The 24,695-nt window shown below is 40.6% G+C and overlaps 2 protein-coding genes across 3 annotated transcripts; both read right to left on the bottom strand.

Moving 5' to 3' along the window:
- Positions 1-10: 10 nt before the first annotated feature.
- On the bottom strand, positions 11-13,192 carry slc38a7 (solute carrier family 38 member 7). 2 transcript variants are annotated; one of them, XM_031758009.2, is made up of 12 exons: positions 13,121-13,192; positions 11,915-12,345; positions 11,010-11,063; positions 9,342-9,486; positions 8,274-8,418; positions 8,010-8,108; positions 7,868-7,925; positions 7,638-7,752; positions 4,679-4,826; positions 2,569-2,768; positions 2,432-2,483; positions 11-1,537 (listed from the first exon to the last, which is right to left on the bottom strand). In XM_031758009.2, the coding sequence occupies exons 2-12, from the start codon at positions 12,164-12,166 to the stop codon at positions 1,435-1,437; spliced, it is 1,371 nt and encodes a 456-aa protein (XP_031613869.1). In that variant the 5' UTR covers positions 12,167-12,345; positions 13,121-13,192; the 3' UTR covers positions 11-1,434. The 2 variants fall into 2 exon arrangements, with proteins under 2 accessions (XP_031613869.1, XP_031613868.1); XM_031758008.2 differs by having other exon boundaries at positions 13,064-13,180.
- Positions 13,193-13,973: 781 nt separating this feature from the next.
- On the bottom strand, positions 13,974-23,996 carry got2b (glutamic-oxaloacetic transaminase 2b, mitochondrial). Its single transcript, XM_031758089.2, has 11 exons — positions 23,979-23,996; positions 21,749-21,962; positions 19,202-19,358; positions 18,907-19,035; positions 18,756-18,815; positions 18,489-18,650; positions 17,342-17,446; positions 17,042-17,192; positions 16,334-16,499; positions 15,720-15,870; positions 13,974-15,252 (listed from the first exon to the last, which is right to left on the bottom strand). The coding sequence occupies exons 2-11, from the start codon at positions 21,829-21,831 to the stop codon at positions 15,130-15,132; spliced, it is 1,287 nt and encodes a 428-aa protein (XP_031613949.1). The 5' UTR covers positions 21,832-21,962; positions 23,979-23,996; the 3' UTR covers positions 13,974-15,129.
- Positions 23,997-24,695: the final 699 nt, after the last annotated feature.

The following is a 24,695-nucleotide window of genomic DNA, read 5'->3' as shown; positions in this document are numbered from 1 at the left end:
GATTGTTTAAAAAAAAAAAAAGTATCCCAGCACTTAGTACTTTAAGAAATTTTCATTTTGTAGTTTTTCTTCACAATTATGATAAATATGTCCGTCCAGCAGTCTCATGTAGCATACCCGTGTTTCTGACAGTCCCTTTTTTCTGTTTTGTCAGTTGTGTTCACAAAAATACTTGCTGGGTTTCATTAAACAAAAAATATAACTACATAAACATGAAATCACCTGAATCACAAAAAAAACAATGTACTGCAAAAATGGTTATTAAAGTTACAGTTGGTACAAAGATGAGGGGTAAAGTCATTTGATATAGTTTAACCATGTCAGTGATCTGTGCTCTGTACGTCTTTAGTGTTGGAGTTTTGGGATATTTGGGCATTTAAAAAAAAAAAAAAAAAAAAAAAGCTCCCACTTTGGTTTGAGGCACACAAAAACTAAAATTATTTCTAACATCACATTCTTGAACTTAAAATGTCACATGTGCAGTTTGTTCACTTAGTTTCCTTCCTGTCGTGTCTTATAACCCTTTCCTGTAAATAAAGTGCGAAGTGAATCCTTTGTAGGTTACATCCTTCCCTCTCTTTACAAACCTGCACAAACCTGTGGAGGTGGTGCTCATTTGTGCAGACACAGAGCTGCACTTTTCACCCTGTTTTACACACTGGCTTCAATGAGCATATGTTTGTAGGTCTTTGCTTATTTGTACAAATAATCTAATCTAGTCCAATCTAATCTAAAATTCACTTGTAAAACTACCTTGTACTATAGCACAATAAATTACACAAACCAGTAAAACAAAAAAATAACTCATTTCTAAATCAGTTTTAAAGTGTAGTATGTTTGGTTGTTTTGTCCCTATAATTGAAAACCTCATAATCAAACTGCCCTGGCTCTGTATTAAGGCCACTCTACACCTTTACATACATTTAATATGCTTTGTCCTACTGTGGTAACGTATCACTTAATTCAGTTTTTTTTCTTTTTTCTTTTTTAACACTGGTGAGTAGACAAACTATTAGCAGCGACATAATTGGTACTGAACATGAATTACATTATGACATGCTAATTAAATTATACAAAGTGGTACAATTCTTTTGTTAAAATCAATCTGATTAAGTCCCTTGGCTCTTGTAAACAGGAACGTGTCATTGTTACATCCACAGAGGGGAGTAAGGAGTGTGTGTCCCTTCTGAAAATAATGACACAGTAAAACACATGAAACATGCTGTTAGAAGCGTCTGAATTCCCTCGGCATGACGGGGTGACTCCCCGATTGAGCAAAACTCTCTAGACCTTCACGTCAGTACGGAGCAGGTGATGTTTGTCTTTGTTGTTGTTGTTTTTTTGGGGGGGGTCATGAGACGCTTTGTATCATCCAGAGGTCCCGAGTAGCAGCAGAGGCCTGAGAGCAGCACTGGCTCATGAAAAACATTCCCTTCAGTTGACGACGTCCTGGTAGATGGAGTTCGTCGTAGTGAGGCCGAATATGAACGCTCCAAGTGTAACCATGGCAACACTGAAGATCACCAGCCCATGCCAGCTGTGAGAGAGAGGAAATAGATTCGTTTGAGCATGGATAACATTTTTTGCAATAATGACAGTGAATCATGTGGCTCCAATGTCAAAAGATTAGAGAAGAATTTTTAAAAAGTGTTCAACTGGAAAGTTTTTCTTCAACTTTGATTCGTCACAGACCAAACAGATGCAGAAGCTCAGTGGCATAAAAGACGGGCTTATCTAGTTTTACAGCTTTTGCTACTAATAAAGACCTCCCCCAAATGAATAGATGAACAATGAAGTTACAGAATAGTGCTTTTTTGTTTTAATATTTACTCTATAAATTTCAGTTCCACAGTAATTAACTAATTAATAAAAAAGTGGCCATTTTCTGTAAATTAACAAAAACCTTCTGCTTTATAATTAAAGGTTAGTCTGATCAATGAGCTCTCAGAACTTCCTCTGCACTGTTACACATTTAAGTCTTATAAGCCCAAACAGCTGTGCTGACGCTTTTCTGTCACCACAGCAGGATTTCTTTGATATGTAGAAAAAGGGAGATACTACTGAAAGTGCACTTCTTTTTCTTATATTGGTGGGATTAGGGATATCCGGGATTAAATACGTAGTTAAACTTTTTTATAACGGCAAAAAGGGGTCTGGCCCACTTAAGATCAAAGTATGCTGTATGTAATCTATTGTAGTCATTTAACTGTGAAGGGTAACTATAATGTAGCATCCGGTATTAACGCAGTTTTAAAAAGTGTGCAAATATTCCCACAAGCTCGATTACAGCCTCATGTGCAGAGGGGCCTTTTGAGGTTTTGAACGTGTAGTCAGCTGATGATAAAATGGTGTCATGCAATGTAATTACTGCATGATTGAAAAAAAATATATACAGAAGCAGAAAGAAGACCAAGAATTAGCAGCGCCTCACCTTACAGATCGGACGTCTGTCTCTGAGAGTTTGGCTTGCATCAAACACAAACCTGTAAATTTAAAGAAACATTGAGTCGGCTTTACAGAAAAAAGCTGCACAGAAAACCAGAACAGAGCAGATGACGTGCATTGTACCCGGGAAGACAAAGATGAAGCAGGCTGCCAGTCCTCCGATCAGAGAGATCACTCGACCAATGTCTGGGATGAAGAGGGCGAGGACGAGGGTGATGATAAACCACACCAGCGTCTGCAGGATCCTCCTCCTCCTCTCACGACGTACACACACCTCTACCTGTTCACCTTGGAAACGCAGCCAAAGTCCCTCTATAACTGCCCTAGAACAACACATGACCACAGCAGAGTACTGAGAAGAAAACATCCATAAAAACCAAATAAAGACTTTAGTGCACAGGTGTCGAACTCCAGGCCTCGAGGGCCGGTGTCCTGCAGGTTTTGGATGTGACCTTGATCCAACACAGCTGATTCAAATGGCTAAATTACCTCCTCAACATGTCTTGTAGTTCTCCAGAGGCCTGGTAATGAACTACTCATTTGATTCAGGTGTGTTCACCCAGGGTGTTATCTAAAACCTGCAGGACACCGGCCCTCGAGGCCTGGACTTCGACACCCCTGCTTTAGTGCATACAAACACATCGATACATACCACCAATCCCTTTGACTATTTTTTTGTTTTTTTTAATCATCTGATACAGATTTTAAAAACTACACACGGGGTACCACCTGAAACAAATCTCACATCAGTGCTGCTTTTCTATTTCTAAATATTGGAAAAATTAGCAACCCTAGCATCAGTAATAAACATTATTTAATGAGGACAGATTATATTTAGCCAATAACAAATACATAAATATGGTCAGTTTCTTCTGCTAGTGATAATTTGAACGCATCTCAGTGTGTGAAAAAAAAAAAAAAAAAAAAAAAAATCACCACAGGAAACAAAAAGGCCAAAACAGAAAATATAAATGTATATATATATTATCTGATGCCAGTAACAAGCTGCAGTCAGAAATCTCACAGATATCTCTTCATAAGTTTTTCACTCGTAAGAACTGACAGCTGGAAAATGCAAGCTCAGTGCATATGTTGATTAAAATTATCTAAATGGGAGCCTTACCAAAAAAATCTGCTTATATATTTTAGACACTTAAAAATGCAACCACCGAATGAACAATCAAGTGCATGAGACACACTTGCCCTGACTAAAGGAAATAGGAAAGGAAAGGAAAGGAAAGGAGGAGGAGGAAGAGGAGGAAGAAGAAGAAGAGCTAGCACGGTAAAATAGACTGGATGATGCAATAAAATGCTACAGTAAGCCAACAGATGTTGAACCCATAATCATCATCTCATGCTAAACTTCTGCCGCTTTGCTGCTCTCATCTCTGTAGTGTTTCACCCTGTATGTGTGTCTAATTTGACAAATACACACTTGAAGAGAGAGAGAGCAGCAAATTAGCAGTAAAGACTCACTGTGGGCACATAAAATAGGAAAGTTTATAGTTTTACATTAGGATTTTTTTTCCTTACATTTGCAACTTTATAAACTTAAACTATGCTGTCATGTTCTTTTTAGAGAGAAGAGGCTTTCCTCTAGTAAATCGTGCTGTCATTAACTTTAATATTTAACATGCTCATTGAGCCCTATAGAGTCTGAGATGTAGTTTTGGGGGTTTCTGCAGTTTCTCCAAGTATTGGGGGTCTAGTCTCAGGGTCAGCTTACTGGGACGTCCACTCCTGGGAAGATTATGGCATGTTTTAACACGCTCTCCACCTCTAAAGCTTCTACTTTTATAGAGGTGATCACGCTCGATTAATCAGCTGCCTTCAATCGGCACCACTTGGCTGCTACTTATCCTAAGAGTGTTCTCCACTTGTATTTTTCACAGGAATACAAATAAAATACTTTATTTTGATTATGCCATCTCACAGCTTTTCTCAAGATGTAGGGGAGGAAATACAGTTAGAAATGGAGGAAACAGCATGCACTCAGACACATGTGCTGGAGCAGCCACAAAAAAAAACACTGAGACGCTCGGATTACAACAGAAACAGACAGACACAGTGAGTATTACTCTATTCTCTGCTGAGGAAACCTTTAGTCCAATGTATCTTTACACTGCATATGGTTTTCTGCTGTATTTTCTTGACCTATTAATATATCCAGATATCAACTACAGCTTCATCATTAGTATCATTAGTAGTACGTTTTAGTTTTTCTGTATCTTACCTGCCACAGAAGTGTAAAATAGGGTAGGAGGTGACCACACAGACGATGATGAAAGCTCTCGCAATGGCTACAGCGATATCATCGGGAGGGTACGACATCAATACATCCTGACTGACGTTGGAGCCAAATGTCAGGAAGCCACAGACACCTGAACAAATCACAAATCACACCAAGGATCTGAAATGTGTTTTTATTTCACTGTAAAAAGCAACAAAAAACAACAACAACAAAAAAACAACAAAAAAAGCAAACCTGCATGCTGACTACATTTATGGAATATATTTCCGTGCTATAAAAAATACCTTCAAATACCTTTTACATGTAGTTTCTCAAATGTATTTAAAAGTCAATTAAAAAAAAAAAAAATTTTATATATATAATAGAATAGAATAGAATAGAATAGCCTTTATTGTCATTGTACAGGGTACAACGAAATTGGAGTGCCACTCCCTTGGTGCAAAATGCAGTAATAAATATAATAAAAATAAAAAAAAATAGTAAGATATAAAAGGTACAATAAAACAAACATAAGTACTCAAACAAAAGTAAGTATGATATTTACAGGATAGCAGCATTAATATAATGACAGTATGACAGTATGAATAGCAGCATAACAATAATAGCATAATATAATGGCAGTGACAATATGGTATGGCTAAGCAGGTTCAATTGTTTTTGTGCTTATTTGCAATGGTGATAGCTCTGGGAAAGAAGCTATCCCTGAATCTGTTTGTTCTGGTTTTATGTGACCTGTACCGTCTGCCTGATGGTAATAGTTCAAACAGTTGATTGCTGGGGTGAGAGTAGTCCTTGATGATATTGCCAGCTCTGCTGAGGTATCGAGAGTTTGCAATGACCTCCAGGCTGGGCAGAGAGCAGCCAGTGATCTTCTGGGCTGTGTTGATGACCCTCTGCAGTGCTTTCCTGTCTGCAGCTGAGCACCCTGCATACCATGTTGTTATGCTGTACGTTAGGATGCTCTCTATGGTGGCTCTGTAGAATGTCACCAGCAGCCTCTCCTCAGGTTGTTCCTCCTGAGCACTCTCAGAAAGTGGAGACGCTGCTGGGCTTTTTACCACCGCCGTGGTATTTGCAGTCCAGGAGAGATCATCAGAGATCTGCACGCCCAGAAACCTCATGGAGTGTACCCTCTCCACACAGTTCCCGTGAATGTAAAGTGGGGCCGGGTCTGCTCTTCCCTTCCTAAAGTCCAAGATGAGTTCTTTAGTTTTTGTGGTGTTCAGTTGGAGGTTGTTAACTGAACACCACTCAGTCAGTCTGTTGACCTCATTTCTGTAGTCTGACTCATCCCCCTTGAGATGAGTCCAACCACAGTGGTGTCATCCGCAAACTTTATGATGGTGTTTGAGAGATGGGTAGGGGAGCAGTCGGATGTGTAGAGCGTAAACAGGAGGGGACTCAGAACACATCCTTGTGGAGACCCGTGCTGAGTGTGATGGTGCTGGACAGGTGGGGCCGAGTCTGACAGACTGAGGTCTATTTGTCAGGAAATCCTTGATCCAGAGGCAGATGGGGGTGGAGAGTCCCAGGTGAGACAGTTTCTGGACCAGGATCTCCGGGATGATATGATTGAATGCTGAGCTGAAGTCCAGAAAGAGCATTCTTACATAGCTTCCTCTGTGCTCCAGGTGACTCAGCGCAGTGTGGGCGCTATGGTGATAGCGCGTCCTCGGTGGATCGATTAGTCCTGTAGGCAAATTGGTGGGGGTCCAAAGTGGGAGGCAGACTGGCCCTGATGTGCTGACAGATCAGTCTCTCAAAGCACTTCATCACTACAGGCGTAAGTGCAACAGGCCTGTAGTCATTTGGGCTGTCCACAGCTGTCTTCTTGGCGATGGGGATGATGGTGGAGGTTTTGAGGCAGGGCGGGACGGTGTTTAATGACAAGGAAAGGTTGAAGATTTTAGTGAAGACTCCGGTCAGTTCGTCAGCACATGCTCTGAGAACCTTTCCATGTATTCCATCAGGACCTGCCGCCTTCCTGGGATTCACTGACCTTAGAACACACCTCACTTGATGTTCCCTCAGTGTTAGTGTGCCGGTGCTGGGGGGCGGGTGGAAGTGGTGTGACAGCTGAGGGCCTGGTCGTCCTCAAAGCGGGCGAAGAAACGATTTAGATCCTCAGCCAGCGAGGCATCAGTCCTAGCTGTCGCCTGGTTATTGCTTCTGTAGTTGGTAATGTGATTGATCCCCTGCCACATTTTTCTGGGGTCGTTGTCAGCAAAGTGATCTTCAATCCTCCTCCTATAGGCAGCCTTAGCTTTCCTGATCCTCTATATATATATATATATATATATATATATATATATATATATATATATATATATATATATATATATATATATATATATATATATATATATATATATATATGTGTGTGTATATATATATCAATCAAAGCACACTGTGCGCTGTCGATCTTAAGTGCTGCACAATAATATTCAATATTTAGTATTTACTGTTATATTCACATAGATCATCGCGATGATGTTGTTTATTATATTGCTGTCTTTTTTTTTTTTGCTTGTTTTCTTTTTCTTTCTCAACAGGTGATCCAGGTGATTGATATATGTATTTTTTTGTCTGTTTGTTTTGTTGGTTTTGTTTTTTTTGCCCTTTATCACAGTTCCTCTTCACCGCTGTTTTTCTTTCCCTCTTTCTTTCTCCCTTTTCTTTTCCCCAGTCAAGTCTGTCCCGTATTTAGCAAGTGAAAATAAAATAAAATAAACAATAAAAGGTGAATCAAATAGACCAAGACAGCAAGGCTGGGATGGTCCATTTGGTAAAGTAAATCCGTTGGGCATCTTTCCTTGCCTTTAGACAATAATTCTGATGGCAAAAGAACCAAACGGGACAGGCAAAAAAATAAATAAATAAATAAATAAAAAATAAAAGTCAATTATAAACATGCATGTTATTCAGTATATATGTACAATACCTGTTCCAGTGTAAACAAAAAGGCAGATGAACATGCTGAAGGTGACAACAAGTCCCCAGGGTTTGATCTCCTTCCTCCTCATGCTGTTGAACACTGGCACGGAGCTGACATGGCACTGTGACCAGAGATCAGGACGGGGGAGGCAGGAGATACAGCTTATTAATATTAAAGTCTAATCATAAAGGCACATAACTTAAAATCTCATCAAATGATACCAAATGAGGAGATACCTGGAAGCCAAAGCATATGGTGGGCATTGCATTAAAAACTGCAGTCCAGGAAGCAGAACTGTAACAAACACAACAATATGCAACTCAAAGTCAGATGAGGAGGATGCAGATGTTTAGAAAGTGTTGTGAAATGTGTCCACACCTGGTAGGAACATAGCCCGGAGTCACTTCTTTGTCCGGCCAGATGTACTTAATGATGACCACTATGGTAACATACCAGGTTCCCATCACACTCAGAGTACTACCAGAAAAAAAGAACAACTCAAATAATCAGTGTGTAAATTGAAAATTAAAAAAAACAAAACAAAAGAATAATAATAATAATAACAAGAAGAAGAAGAAGAAGAAGAAACCAATTCTCATAGTGAAAATAAGCTGCAGGTCAACAAGGGACAAAGTTCTGCACCTGGCATACTTCTGGAAGCCAATCTCTTTGGGGATGGAGAGAGGAAGAATGACCAGTACCGCAGTCAGAGAGATGGTAAATTTGCGGTTAGTGTACCAGAAGTGATCGTCTTCACCCTCTGCATTATGACCCGCTGCAGCGATCACTGTAACAAAAAAACAAGGATTTCAAAAACATTTGTGAAGGGCACAAAGAGAAAGAGCCGGAGTACAATCTGCTGTTTGCTGGAGAAGGGAACAGGGTACAGAGCAGGAGATTAGCTAAACAGCTGTACACACAGGAGGGATGTAGAAATGTAGACAATCAAAGTCACAAACACTTCATTCATTTCTAAATAGCAAGAGGCCAGAGTTGAATTCTTTTAAACACTGTCAGCATCTCTGGGTTGAGTTGATCACATGAGAGACACGTTTACTGAGCAAAAAAGCTGAGTAGTGTCATCTCTGATGTTCTTTGCCCTCATCAGTGATGACACTGCCTTTTTTTATACTGCTCTATGACAGAAAGACTTCCCCTATTTAACACATCACAGCTAAATGCAAAAGAAAAGCAGAAATGTCATTTAAATGTAGGAGATGATCGGAAAGTCTCATGAATTATCCCATGAAAATATAAATAAAATAAGTAAAACAATAATAAATAAACAAAACCTTATATGACTTAAATCTGGCTGATCTTCCTTTTAAAGATCATACTCTTGTGCACCCCGGACCGCTTTAACTGTCACTAATATTTTTGATGGCTCCCTGGAAGTCCTGTCCTGTCCCTGCCTCTGCAGCGTGCTCTGGATCTCGTCCTTTACGTGAAATTAGATCCTTCACCTCAGATTTCATTTTATGGAAGTGGTCAAAGTCACAGAGAGTCAAACCCAGGAAACAGAGCTTGTGGTCAATAACGACTGTGTAGCCAGGATTTAAAAAAATAATAAATTTTTAAAGATGGTTTTGAAGAGATCAGCTAAATTTAATTCAGGTGCATCTTTTGACTTTTACATTCCAGTTTTAGAGGTTTTGGTTTTCTAGAGACGAAACAAAAAAGCTAACCAGTCTGATAAATAAGTACACTCACAGCGATCGAGCTGGTCTCCGATGACAATGAAGAAAGCAATGCATGTGCCAAATGTGTAGATGGCAATGGCTACTTCACATACAACTCCTGTGACTTTCCCGCAAGTGGCTCGAACAACTTCCTGGTAAGTACCTTCATTACTGACCTGAATAAAAAAGACAGATAATTTTAAAAAAAAGACGTAGATCCAACAGTAGGTAGGTACACGATAGTGATACTCAGGTTTCTCATGTGACTTCATTATCCGAGAGTTGCCTGCCATAATGGAGGTGATTCAATCTATTGACTGTTGAGGGTGTACGTGTTTGTTTTTTCACTCACAGTTGTGACAGTTTATCTCATTTATGCTTAATGTTTATTAAGTTTATCACTCACTTAGACCCCAGTCATACAGACCTAGAGACCAGTCAGTGACCCCACCTGGCAACCTTTGGTTCCTAGGGAAAAATGTATATTCCCCACCTGGCTGGCGAGTGGTTGGAGAGGTAATATTTGTAGCACAGAGGGTGGTGACCCAAACACCTTATTGTGGTTGATTTGCAGATTATCACAGTCACCCACTTCAAATGCTCACCAGCTGCTCTCCAAATGGTAACCAAAGCAACCAAAAACGGGTGTTTGGGTCAGCACCACATAGCTCTTCACAACCAATTTCACCAATTGCGGCAAGCAACCTCCAGCAATTGCCAACCAGTCAAGAAATACGCATTTTTGGCCTACAAACCAATGGTTGCTAAATGCCCTGCAACCGGTCTCTAGGCCTAAGTGATTTGGGTTTTATTCACTTAACACTACAAATTTACAAAGTTGCACGAGTTAAAGTCACAAGGTTAGCAATCACATCTGTAGCCTGTATGTATTTGCCTGATTTTTCATTGCCACCATTAAAATCAGCATCATTAAAATGTTACACTTAAATTAGCCGTTGAGTTTCAATGCAGCTGAAACAGTGTTTAACTGTCCAAATTAGGTTTTTAAACACAAGCCAGTGATATTTCCCGCAAGCCTAAACTGATGTATCCGTGCACCCACTGAGAACACAGATCACTCCTGCTGTGTGCGGCATTTAAAACAGGTTTTTCTACATAACTCCACAAACAACCGAGCAGCAGGAGCATCGCTGTTTATAACTTAAGTAATTTAAGTCACTCTTAATTGGCTATCTTGGATTCTGCCAGCACCCAGGACAATCACACAGAAAAACACTTTATCTTGGCTACCACAGCTTGATTTACCGAAGTCTGCATAGTTATTGGCAAAATTAAGGTTGGAGTCTCACACATTTACATTTACATAGCCAGAAACCATCCAACAGCTGAATGTAAATGATTTTCTTCAGCGGATATTGTTGCATCACTTCAAATTTACTTAATTCAACTGACTCAGTCTTAGCTTTACTCTTTTATTCCAGTGTTGTGTGAGACGTAAGCACAAATCTGAGCTACTGAGGAAGTGAAAGTCCAAACCTATCCATATGATCAGGATTACAACCACAGAATAAAGAAGTTGTTACTTAAGAGGCCTGCGCAGTTTGTTTCACTACGAATGAAGGAAGAAGACAAAAGAGAGACAAAACTGTTCGGAGTTAGAGGTCCAGAACATGGCGGAGAAAATATAAGAAAAACAAGTGAAATGTGAAGAAAGTTTGGGGGCGGGGGCAACACAAACCAGGGAGCAGTATCCGAGGATCACCAGCCCGGTGATTATGAAGATCAGCATAAACTGAAACACAAGGAAACACAAAGCAGCACAATATGAATATGCTGGTCACATGAATACAGAGAAAGCAGGTGCTCTGATTGTCAGTGCTTGTATTCCAGGAATGAACAAGCTCATGCTATATTCAGTCTGACTCTAATCCAGCTAACCTAATAATAACTGTGGGTAGTGACATAAAATAACATTTCTTTTCCTTTCAGCTTCTCTTAGTGTCAAAAAATGTCTCATCCTCAGTGTAATGGGGGTATACATTGATCAGCCACAACATTAAACACCAGAGTAATATTCTGGAGGTCCCTCTTGAGCTTCCAAAACTGGTCTGGGGACTGGGGAATGAACACGAGACATCCCTTGGTGTCTGATACTCTAACACTGCCAATGGATCCTTTAGGTCTCGTAGATTAAAGAGTGTGACTTGCATGGATCGGCTTCTCCTGGCACATCCCGCTGATGCTCTGTCAGACTGGGATGTCAGGAGATTGGAGCTTGAACGTCACACTCTGGTTGTGTTTCTAAAGCTTTTTCCAAGCATTTTCTCAAGTATGATGGAACACATTGTTCTGCTATAGGATGCTTCCATTGCTATCCAATGATGTGCTTGGCCTCAGCAATGTTAAGGTGTGTGGTATGTCTCGAAGTAACATAGGACCAGGACCATGCCAGGACCTAAGACCTTTTAGCACAAAAACAGGATCCATTCACCTCAACACTCAGTGGTTTTAATTTATAGATGATCAATGCAAGTATTTCATAAAAACTGAGCAGACCAAATTATAAATATGAATCCCAATTTAACTGTACTTCATGTGATGCTTAGACAAAATAGGTGTAGCAGAAGCACATAATCTTCTCACCATCTGAAGCACGATTCCTGCAGTTATACCTCCTGCCATATTGAAGGCCGCAGGGAAATTGAGTAGACCTGCTCCCAGCGCTGCATTCACCACGATGAAAATAGCACCTATTGGTGACACTCCCGAGCTCCTCCTGTCAGACTCAGGTTGCCGAACAGAATCCACGCTGGGGCTCTGCAAGAGCCACGCCCTTTCTCCAGAGTCACTGCTGCCAGCACCACCCCAGTCCTCAACATCATTGTTAATTGCCATGAGTCACCAGGGTGCAGCTCAGTCTGGGAAGCGTTAAGCACCTCAGAAAATCAGGTGAGGAAATTGGAATGAAGCTACAAGAAATAACCCAGCTGCAGATGAATATTTGTGTCCAGTCAGGAGCCAGCTCAGGTTTTTCAACGGTGATGGTTTGATGGTGAAGCCATTTGGAGATTGAGCTGTAATAAAATATTAACTGCATTTAGATGCATTTGGGAGAAGTGTGGTATCAAATTAACATACTAAGTACATTAGATGAGGAAGTTAAAAAAAAGGGTGGCTTGAATCACGAGTCATGTTTGGTAAAACAGTTTCTGCTCACTGATTCCTGGAAGTCCATAATAAACTGTATGTAGAAATTCTCCAGTTTAAGGCAGTGAAGTGGTACTATTCATATTAGAAACATGACACCATTCTTATGATCACCATGTTTTTTAAAAACATCACAATCAGTGAGCTCAAGAACAAACATACCTTTTAGAGAACAGTCGTTTTACAAGTGGATCTCTTATAAAGTAGCTAATAAGCTTACGGCAGAAAGTGTAGGAGAACACACAAAGCTGCCAGGAATAAAGCATGGCGGTGATTTATTAATGTTGTGTCCAGCGGATCTCCAACACAGTCACTCTCACGCTCACTCTCTCACACACACACACACACACACACACACACACACACACACACACACGGGTATCTACAATAGACACTGGTCAAGTAATCCACCTTTTATCATGGCTAGATTCAGACTTTTCTTTTCACTAAGGTAACAATAGCATTTATCAATACACCCATACACCACTGTGCCTACATTAGCTAGCTAGCAAACAGCACACCGAGCTGAAGAGATCTCGTTTTCACAAACCAGTCCGCAAATTTAAACACCTCCGCGTTACTCACAATAAAGATTAAGAAGTCGTCTCCGTTTCGTGTAAGACTGAAGTGCTCGTATCCTACCTTAAGCCACCACCGCTGGAAATGAGAGACCTGTGTTTTGACCGTAACCGTGACGAGCGAGTCATGTGCGCAACAATAGAATTGTGGGTAATGTAGTTTTTTTTCTCCCCGACGTGTTCTTAAACCCTGTGGGATTACCTGAGGCTTCTACTCTTGACATAATCAGGAAATTGTTTCTACCCTTCCCTATATGCCGCTGTTTCTTAAACTTATGGCGTACATAACGTACACAACCTGTCTTTTTTTAATCCTATTTTTTAATTTACCCTTTGTTTTTGCTATAAATATACTACTGTACATTTTATGCCTTAAATTAAAAGTATCGGTAAAGACCGATTTGTGTGTTTCTATAACCTTAAATTTTATAATATATGTGTATGCTCTATGTTGTTCATCTCTGACTCCTCAGAGAAAACCAGTGTGCTGGTTCAAACTGGTTATAAGAACATGAATTCAGTTTTGCCTAAAATTATTTAGTTTAAAAGTGTTTGTATCATGTTTATGACAAGTGGTCTTTTAAATTTGTTCATTGCTGTCATCTGTAAATAAAACAGAACACAGGGCGCATGTAACCATTTCTTACATGGGTAAACTATTATCTAAGAACATATCAGAAACTTCAAGACCAATGAAAATGCAACCACACCCATTTTTTAAGCAAATGCATAAGTCAGAGCTCTCTGTACTCTTTTGTGCTTGTGCAAGTCAAGATCATTATATACAAGTTTAGCCTATCATAGCTAACACAGTTAGGAAACTGCCCTGGACCTCAGTGCAATAATCCATCACTTGGAATAAGATGTAGGTTGTCTGAGCATGATGTAGCAGGTAAATGTGAAGAAAAGGGACAAAATTAACTGGTTTCACATCTTTACTCTATGATTTATTATTTGTTCAATGATGTACAAGACTGATGATCCATAAGAGAGAATGCAAAAACATGGAGGCAGAGTACCAGAAGTATGAGCTGACTCAGGAAAACCCCACATTTTGAATTGCCATCTGTGTCTCACAGTCCTACCGATGAACAGATTCACACACTAAAAACATGGTGTTCATCTGAATGAACAGTGTGTGCATCATGAACCGTTTTGTTCCCCTGAAGAAAGTACCCCACACGACTTTACCATGGAGTACAGAGTTTTCAATTGGCGAGATGAACACATTAAATTTGGTGTAATAAAAATTCCTTACAGTGGGATCGACAGTTTTATCGCCTCCATTCTCAACTCTAAACCATGTGCTCGTTTGTATCTGAGCTTACAGTAGGACCGACAGAGAGAGACCGCTGCCCTGTGATCACTAAAACAAATCAAACAGATTCAAATTCTACTGAAACAGAACAAAGAGTAAACTGCTGAATCATTGTTAGGGCAGATCCACAGAGTAACGAGATTACATGTCTGGCAGATGCCCATTAGTACAGTAAAGCCCACTCAAGTGCCAGTGATGTCTTGAAACTCACACAGTGCCTCACAGTTTAAAGTGCTACAACTCCACAATTAAAGAGGAAAACCTCAGATCAACTACAAGCTTTCACGAAGCACCAGAGATCTCATCTCCGTCTAGCATCGCCTGGATAATTTTTCCTCAACGTTTTAGCGTGTGGGCCCACAGCAGATAGAGCATATATGTAGGAGGACACGAATGTACAGCCAACAGTTCATTTCTGATAATAAATAAGGAAAGATGAGTCAGTCATGGGAAGAAATCTTTCAATTTGGCAGGGGAAGCCTTTAGTGAAATGTAGAGGAAAGAAAGTGTAACCGGAAAATAGAGCCTGTAACAAGAGCAACCGTTAACCGTTCCAAATTTAACTCATGATGAAAGCCAGTCAGGAAACAAAAAGGCTACAACTTAAAAAAAAAAAAAAAAAAAAAAAAAAAAATATTGAAATGAAAAAGGAAGTTTTCTAAAGGTGGAATGAAGGAGACAGAATAAATGACGCTTGAAGCTCCTCTTTTGTGCTGCTCCTTCTGATTTTTGCTGCTCTCCCAGCGGGATCCACTCTACTTGGTGACCGCGTGGATCGCGTCTGCAAGGTAGCCCACGTTTCCAGAGGTCACACCTGCCATGGAAATTCTGCCATCCTTGGTCATGTACACTGAGAACTCTTTTGTCAAGCGCTCGACCTGCAGGGAAAGAAAACGCAGCACAAATGAGGCAGAGGAAAAAGGCTGTTTTTTTGTTTGTTGTTTTTTTTAAATAAACATTCATCTGCAAGCTCAAGACTCATAATGTCAAACAAATCAGACTGAAGAATGCATGTTTTTAAATGAGACAGCAGGTGTTTAAGCCCACATTCTTAACGCAACCTGCACAATACGAATCGCCACTAAACTTTGGAACGACTACAAAGTTAAACAGCAGTAAACCATTACCCCCTGGTGGTGAAACCTTAGTACAGAAAGCAGCTTTACACAACACATATGACTGTAAGAGTGGGCCTGCCAAAAGGCAAGTCCCTTTCCTAAGAGATAAACTCTCCTCTGATATGATCTGTGAGGTTTATTGCTGAATGACATTATTCATTACACTTTGTTTAAATATGAAAACTTATCCATTTCTCTGCCTGCTCTGCCATTAATCGTCTCAGTACCTGTTCTGGCTTGAGTCCTGTGAAGCAAAACATCCCGATCTGGTCGATGACGTGCTGCCAGTTGTGGGAGGAGCCATTCTTTTTCAAACCGGCCACCAGCTGCTCTCGCATCTTGATGATGCGGTTAGCCATACCATGGACCTCCTCCAGCCTGGACACAAAAAACAAAGAAATGCATAACTGAGCATCAACCTTTTTGGGGCACGCTGAAGATTTGAAGCGTTCCCAAAGTATTCAGACTACATTAGTTTGATGTGTCAGAGTTTAAGTTGCTAGTTGGCAGCAGCGCATAGAGCACTGACCAGGCTCCATTCCTGAATGTGCTGGAGCAGTGTCTCTAAAACCTGACTTTACTCCTGGAACATGCTCAACTAAGGTAGTCGTGTCACTCCCAGCTCTGATTTCTGTGGCCAAAGGAACGCAGCATAAGTGCAGTGTTGTGATAAGCTAAGGAGCTTGAAGAGAAAGCAACTGGGCTTCATTTGGTTTTAAAACTGAAGAAGCCTCTTTGATGAGAAGTGAAACCTCTGCTTGAAGCTTAAAGGAGGAGAGTCCCCAGTATTTAAACCCTAGTGGGGTCGTCTGTGGATATGTCCATGTCTAAAAGTTCGTACCACAGTGAGCGCAGCTCTGGCGTGTTGAGAATAGTTGCTGCAATTCTGGCACCATTCACTGGTGGGTTGGAGTAGATGGGCCTGATGAGGATCTTGAGTTGAGACTCCACCCTCTTTGCCTCCTCTGCATCTTTGCACACGACAGTGAAGCCTCCGACACGTTCACCTGTCAACATGCACAGCAAGTCAAAAAATATAAATACTGATGACAAAAAACTCAGGGTTTAATACAAGATTTTGGTTCATGATAAACCACCAACTCTACTGAACACCCAGTTTTAAGAAAATTGAACAGGTTAAAAATAAGCAAGGATGACAGACACACAAACACACACGCGTGTAATTAAATAGCTTGCGATTCTTGTGTTAGTCATATTTTCCCAGACTCATGTAGGTTTTAATGTGGCAATAATGCACCTACAGACTGTTTGCAAGACACCACTAAACAGAAATTAGAGACTATATGTAGAAAAAATTATAAGGACACTATTCTAACCATATGTGGCCAGTGAGGATAAGTGTTGCCATACAAGTGTGACAACACTCAAAAGGACTACTGCTGTAACCGAATAAATATATTTTAGTATCAGCGTTTTCTCAGTGGGTTGTGTTAAGGGATCAAGATAGATCTGATCAAAGGTTTCATTTAAGAACAGAAAACACCCATCATGTTGCATTTAAGAAGAGCCTGCACTGAATCTGACTGACCATAGAGTCCCATGTTCTTGGCAAAGGACTGCGACAGCACAATGTTGTGACCGTTTTCAATGAAGTGGCGGACAGCCCAGGCGTCGCGATCAATGTCTCCACTTGCAAAGCCCTGGTAGGCCATGTCGAAGAACACGAGCAGGTTCCTTTTCTATAAGAGTGGTGGTGGGTGAACAAAGACAGCAGTTAATTATGCAGAGCTCATCAATTTTGGTGTCTGAACTGTCGGAGACCTCATGCGATAAAAGCAAAGCAGCCGTTTCAGCATTAGCATTTTCAGAACCTCTGATAACCTCTCACCTTCACAATGTCAGCAATCTCCTTCCACTGCTCGGGCCTTGGATCCACACCAGTGGGGTTGTGAGCACATGCATGCAGCAGGATGATGCTCTGCTCTGGGATTTTCTGCAACATGAGGGTTTCAGTTAGTCAGCCTACAAAAACCCTCGCACAAACACTACAGGCCTGACAGTGTTCTCACAGCAGCAGTACTCTTACACTGCTCATGCACTAGATATAATTAACATGAAGTGGAGCTTCCTCACCATGAGATAAAGCAGCATTTTCCAACCTTTTGGAGCCATGGCACAGATTTCACAAACAAAAATGTCACAAAAAGCATATTAATAATTTTTCCCTGTGCACCAGGTATAGCGGAATTGGCTCGGTTTGTCCCCAGTATAGCTTTATCTTCTTCTGATGCTAGGGCCTTCATCTGGGTTGGAATTTACTCCAGGCCCCAGGTCGGATTAACTACATTTTCTTTTCAAATACTGATCTATTGTTATTACGCGTTGCGTTGTCTCACTTGCATGACTATTATGCAATTTCTTCTGTCTTCTGTTTTACTGGCAGTTGGCAACTGATTTATTTAGAGCATGTAGTTGAACTGCCCTCTAGTGGAAGAGAATGTAATTGTTCTGCCCGTTACTCAAGCCAATCGCTTGGAATACCAGATGTGGAACCAGATAATCTTCCACAGCACACCTGATCTTTTCTCACGGCACACCTATGTGCTGTGGCACAGTGGATGAGAAATATTAAGATAAGGGGATGAGAATTAAATGTACATTTCAGCAAATCTTTATTAGAGCCTCATATACTGATGCAACAAAAATTCACACTATGCGCAGTGTAACTTCCCTGATATCTGTGTGTAAACAGAAAGCGGGCAAGACCAAAGTCCTCTTGGATGTCTTAGTATAAATACACCGTTTGCACTACACACCACACAAGTGAAAAAGCAGAGTCCCATTTCCTGCGTTCCTTTCCTAATAAAAGGAAAATTTCTTAAATCTGATCACAACTCTAGAACTTATCCTTCAAAATCATAGATATAATTTGGACAATCTAAAAAGGATAAAATCATCAACAATAATCAAATTGTTGGAAAAATGCTTAACATGTTTCATTTTCTTTTGACGCATGTATTTTACGCATTTCTTACAGAGATGTCATCCAGTGCTCCTTTGAAGTCAAAGCCACAGGTGGAAGGTTCATAGTAGCGGTAAGCTTTGAGCTGCATGCCAGCGTCTCTGAAGATGGGTGTGTGGTTCCCCCAGGAGGGTTTGGGCAGGTACACATCATGTGGCCCAGGGTGGAATCGAGCCTGTGACACAGGAAAAGCTGATGAGCTATAGCTATAGCATACCAAGAAACCTCATTCTTAAAAACAGTTTTTAAATGCCAGGTGATCAATACAAGAGGACCTCACCAAGAAGTTGGCTCCAATACGCAGAGATCCAGTTCCTGAGATGGTCTGGACGGTGACGCTCTGCAAGGAGAAGAAAACTGCTGTACTGCTATGGATTTCTTTTAAAAGACAAAAACTGTCCATCGTCAACTGAACTTTTAGTTGAACTTACTCGGCTACTTTTCAAAACCTCATTTTCAGGACCAAGAGCCAGCTGAGCACAGGCTTTACTGAATTCAGCCAAACCACCAATGGGAAGGTACTCCTTATCCAGCTGTTTAGCTGCAATGATAGCCTCTGCCTAGAAGAAGGCAAAGAAAATGAGGCATAAAACATCACACACACACACACACACACACACACACACACACACACACACACACACACACACACACACACACACACACACACACACACACACACACACACACTTTGTGTCTGATAATTTAATCAGGAGGTAGATCTACCTTGCGAACACAGCTGAGGACAAACGGCTTTCCTTGATCATCCCTGTAGGCTCCCACTCCCAAGTTCATCTTCTTGGGGTTTGTGTCCTTCTTGAAGGCTTCAGTCACCCCCAGGATGGGATCAGGGGGACCCATCTGCACTCCACCCCACCAGGAGCTGCACCAAAGCAGATGAGTATAGTACTTAGATTGTGGTCACAAACACAAACTAATGCATCTTTGAAGAGGGGCAAACTGGTTTTAAGGTACCACTACCTTGTACAGTTTAAAGCATGTAGCCTGCCAACAGACTGCAGATGCAAATTAGCTTTAAGCTAAAACTGATACAATGCATCAAATGGCAACATTTATGTTAATATTGTAGATGGTCCCTTTTCCAGAAAAGGCCAATAAAAGAAAAAAGATACATGCTGCAGAGCCTAATGCCAGCTTAACACCTCATGTGACCTGGGGATAACACACTGACTTAGAGACGCATGAATGACACATGCTTGGCTGGCACAAGCATCATGAAACATAATCCCATCAGGAAGTCCAGAGTCCAACAACAAGTGTGACAGTTAATCAGGGTCAAAAATGCTATAATTACTCACGTTCCCACCACAACAAACACTCAGTGGAATATTATATGATTTTTTTACCATTCTTTCCTTTATTTGCTCTTCCAGCTTTCAGCATCATCTTGTTGAATATCATTCTTTTCTTTTAAAGCTTATTGATCTTTTGCAGTTTCAAAATACTTGATGCTAATTAAAATATTTGTTTAAGTGGCTGATTAAGGTAAAGAAACTAAACAATCCTTGAATTTCTTATTAGTAATTATTAAAAAAAAAAAAACCCCACACAAACACACTACAGAAAGCAAGACAGACACCTAAAGTTCTTCCTTGGGACAAATGGCTTAGAAACGCTTATTTTTCAATCCCATATTTTTACAACACTCAGACTAAAGACTGAAGTCTGATTTAAGCATAGATGGGGATGTATGGGTTTTGGAAAAAAGAAAAAGAAAAGTCAATCAGTTCACTGGGCGTTTTACTGTTTTCACATCGCCAACTGATATTAATACAATACATCTCCGTTTGTACATAGATTTAGAAAACCCACACCCACTATCACGTTTTTTTAATTCCAGACTGTTGGCATGATTTTACTTTTGCTGCACTCTTGCCCTCACAGACATGTTATTGTATCAGGTTTCTTCTACTTTCTGAACTTGAGTCTAAATTTAGGACAGGACACTTTGCAAAGGGCAAGTGTCTCCAAAGGGACATTAAAATATTATTCCTATCATTTGGCACATACTTTTTTCCCCTAATTACCATCTATACAGACAATTGTGGTTGCAAGTATTTTACTGTGTGTAACATACTACTGTTGACATTAAAAGCAGGAACGTAGTAACTAAAGTGTTATTTGTGTTCATTTGTCTCTTGCAGTGTGCATGCAAGCAGAACCTTTGAACAGACAAACTTCAGCGTTTATTTAAATATTTACTGAGAAGTTATCATCGATCAGCAGACCAGAGGCCTTTGTGGCACGGTAAAGGGCAATATTGTTGTTCACCCCTATCAGCTACTGATATTACCGTCTAAAATTACACAATAACGGCTGGCTGCGTGCTTGAACATAAAACACTGAATCACGACAGAAGCAGCTAGTAAAACGAAACCTAGAGTTACTGCAGTGAAAGGGCAACCTAAATACAGTTTCCCCACGTCCACAAATCTCAGCATTTACGAAAGCTTGAAGTTAAATATTTTAATCGCATAAACGAGTAACTGAAGACGAGTTTGTCCTCCAAGCACACCCTGAAAGGACACACCAGTGTCTCAATTTCCACCTGGAAATTAGCCAATCGGCGCTCAAAGGTGGGAAGCGACAGCCAATCAGCTCGCACGACTTTACAAACTACGACAAGTCGCTTAGCTCAAACTGTGCAACTGAAATTATCGCGATGGTTTAAGTCACTCAAAATGTTTTTAGGAGCAAGAGGCGAAAACCGTTTATTAACAATAAAGGTAGCTGTTTACTACTGTAAACTTAAGCTGCTTTTGATAACGTAACAAATCCGGCTGGGCTTCAGTCTCCACCATCCTCCGGTGCTAACACACCAGCGTGACTTTTATCAGTACCGTTAACCTCATTAACAGCAACTCAAAGTTGTGGTAACTCAAAGTTGCCGTTTTGAGGTCAGGATAGAGGTAAGCAAAGAGAAAGTTTGTCTTAAACAATGGCTGCTGACCTTTCAGGCCATCAAGTCACAAGAGGACATCGCTAACCTAGATATTAGCTGCTACCTGGGAGCAGATGCTAAACCCCGGACAACAGCAGGCCGTGTAAAAATCCTTTGACCTCAGTCTGAGGTTAGCTGACCGGCTATTGGGGCTACACTAACCGCAGAGCAACCAAGCTTCACCATAAAACTCAAGGTAACGTCAACCTTCAAATAAGGTTTGTTCGTTGAGCTAGCTGCAAAACGTGACAGTTCATGAGACCACGTAGGTGGTGCTTAACGAACTGAACGTCCACGTTACTGCCGTTTACCTGTTGCGGGTAGACAGGACTCCCAGGGACGGGGAGATGTTCCCCAGGCAGTAGATCACCTTGCTGGACTTGAGCAGAGCCATTGTTGCTGCGTTTGGGAAGAGAGCCTAGAAGGATGTGGACGGATGTGAAGGACAGGCGAGACCACGCTGCTACGCTCTGAATACGCGCTGACGTCAGAGCAGCCGTCAGTGATCGTACGGTGTCGTTTCGTCTGTATTTATAGAGCAGAAAAGGGAGAAGAAGCGTGAGTAATTTGTCATAGGTACTGTTAATAACGAGGACGGATGTCACACAGAAACCACCAGATAGTAAAACTTTCATCTTGCTGTGGATCTTGATTATAAATGAGATTTCTGTATGCTAGAAAAGGACATATTTGCCAGATTTCTGAAAAAGAAAGCAAATTAAATGAAGATGAATGTTGAAATAAATGTGTATCAATAACTTTGAAAACAACAACATGAGAGATGGATAGATGGAACTTTAGTGAATCGGGAAGTGCGGATGATTAGTAAAGAGGAAGTGAGGACATCTATGAAGAAGATGAAGAACTGAAAGGTGGTTGGTCCAAATAAAACTTTGGAGGTATGGAGAACACAATCTTGGAGAGTACTGAATGAAAGTCAGTGGAAGCAAAACTTCTGATGAGAGTGGGACAGGTAGAGAGGTGAAGCTGCAAGGTGTAGAGGTAGTGAAGATAGATGAGTTTAAATACCTGGGCTCAGCCATGCAAAGCAACAGATAGTGCTTAACAGAGGTGTAGAAGGTACAGGCAGGGTGGAGCGGGTGGAAATTAGTGTTTTTTTGGAGATTTTTAGTCTTTTACCAGTTTGTTAAGTACATTGTCCATCATTTTGAACGCCACATGGCTGTCACTTCAAATGACAGAAGCAACATGACCGTGTTAGCTTGCATATTTATTTGCCTATGGAGAGCCAACAAACATTTTTATTTGCTTCCCTCAGTTACAATAACTTCAAGTGTCCACACTGTAACAGGAGGCCATAACACAGTTGGACTGACAGTTTGTACGGGGTCAGCTCAGTTGATACAAGATTAAGATTCGATATTATAATCTGACTCTTAATCCCTAGAGTAGTGTGGCACGGAGAGGGCAGTGAAGGAGGGAGGGGGACACTATACATACATAAATCCACACAAGAGCAGTGCAATCTTATTTTAAATTACATAACGTCTCCTGGATAAAAGCCATCTGACTCAAATAGAGGAGCTTTACGTCTTTTTAGTCACTAAATTCTCAGGGGAATTGATTTATTTGACACAGGCATAATAACTGCATTGCAACACACAGTTATGCACAAGCACCGCATGCACTGCAGCTAATTTACAACACCTGTCCTGAGGTGAGAAAAAGGGAGCGATATATAAAAATATGAAACAGATATAAAAATAAAGCTCAAGTTGAATACAGAGTTATAGTGTGGGTGTGCTTTTATTTCAGCCATAGTTTATTGCTTCTATTGAAAACACTGAAACTGGTTTGCATTTTTATATCACAACCTTTGCTCTTTTAATGAGACGAGACGAGATTTTGTGCATTGCGCTGTGACAGTTACTGTTTATTAAGGCCTGTGTGCCGTTTGTACTGCAGTGCTGATGTCTGGACACTAAAATATCACTGAGTACTGAGGAAGCATGGCATTGTATGTATTTTAAAATAATCTTTAGGTTGGATTTTAAAGCTAAAATACTTTGATTTCCTAAAAAATGAAAAAACAAACAAACACTGTATTTGTTCATTTTTGTTATAACTTTTATTACCTGACCTTTCAGTTATGTGATTGGTAGTTTTAGTTTATTGCAGGACTTTTCTGCACAGATTATTCATGTCTTTCAAATCTTAGATGTGAGTCTAAGACTGGGGTGTCCAACTCCAGGCCTCGAGGGCCAGTCTGCTGCAGGCTTTAGATCTCACCCTGGGTCAGCACAACTGAATCAAATGATTAGTTCATTACCAGGCCTCTTGTGATGGCTGCACTTACAGCCACACAGTGGTAATACCCACCATGTTAGTGTAGAGGCTTATAAGTAACATTGCATTCACATTTGTCTTTCTTTAGATATAGGAATTAATTTACAGGACAATAAATAACTGGTTTTGGTTTAGAGTTAATTCACATATTCACATAACACTGCATTCTAAAATAAGTGCGCACATTTTAGTTTACACTGTTATGTATGATTAATCTTTTGTTTTCTGAGTTACCTTAGTTGCAGCTGTTCCAGTCCCTTGAATAAGGAGCCAAGAGGTGGAAAAGGGGCGGAGCGAGCTTTAAAGGAAGACTGCAAATTGGTTCATGCCATAACTCGGGACCATGGGGGGGGAATGGGAGTTCATTATGTTTGGTTTAGTTAGGTTTTGTGTGTTTTACCCCTTCTTGTGTTTTTTGTGGGCTGATCAGCCACTATTTAAGTTTCCCCTTTGTCTCATTAAGTTAGGTCAGTTTGTTTGAGTTATCAGTAGTGTTGTCAACTTTGAGTAGAGTTCTGTTATTTTGACCTCTTTTATGGGCCCAAGATTTTGATTCTTTTTGCATGATTTAACCAATTATGTTTTTGGGTTAAATAAAAATCATCTTTTTGGACTTTAACCTGTGCCCAAGTTTCCTTCGCTGCTCGGTCCATCACACCTCTGGAGAACTTCAAGAAATGTTGAGGAGGGAATTTAGCCATTTAAACCAGCTGTGTTGGATCAAGGACACATCTAAAACCTGCAGGTAGTGATGGGTAGATGAGGCCTCGTGAAGCGTTTCAGCACATTCCCCAAACTGTATCGACACTGTGTCGACACAGTTTTGCTGTTTTGCTCCATACTGACACCTGCTGGACCTTAAATATCATTGCAGGCAACTTACTTGAGACTCACAACATTTCACAACAATTCAATGACCTAGTCATACTTATACACTGTAAGGTATTGTAC

The sequence above is a fragment of the Oreochromis aureus genome, linkage group 1 (assembly GCF_013358895.1).
Source record: "Oreochromis aureus strain Israel breed Guangdong linkage group 1, ZZ_aureus, whole genome shotgun sequence".
In the NCBI taxonomy this organism is placed as follows: Eukaryota; Metazoa; Chordata; class Actinopteri; order Cichliformes; family Cichlidae; genus Oreochromis; species Oreochromis aureus.
This window is presented reverse-complemented; position numbering and strand designations above follow the sequence as displayed.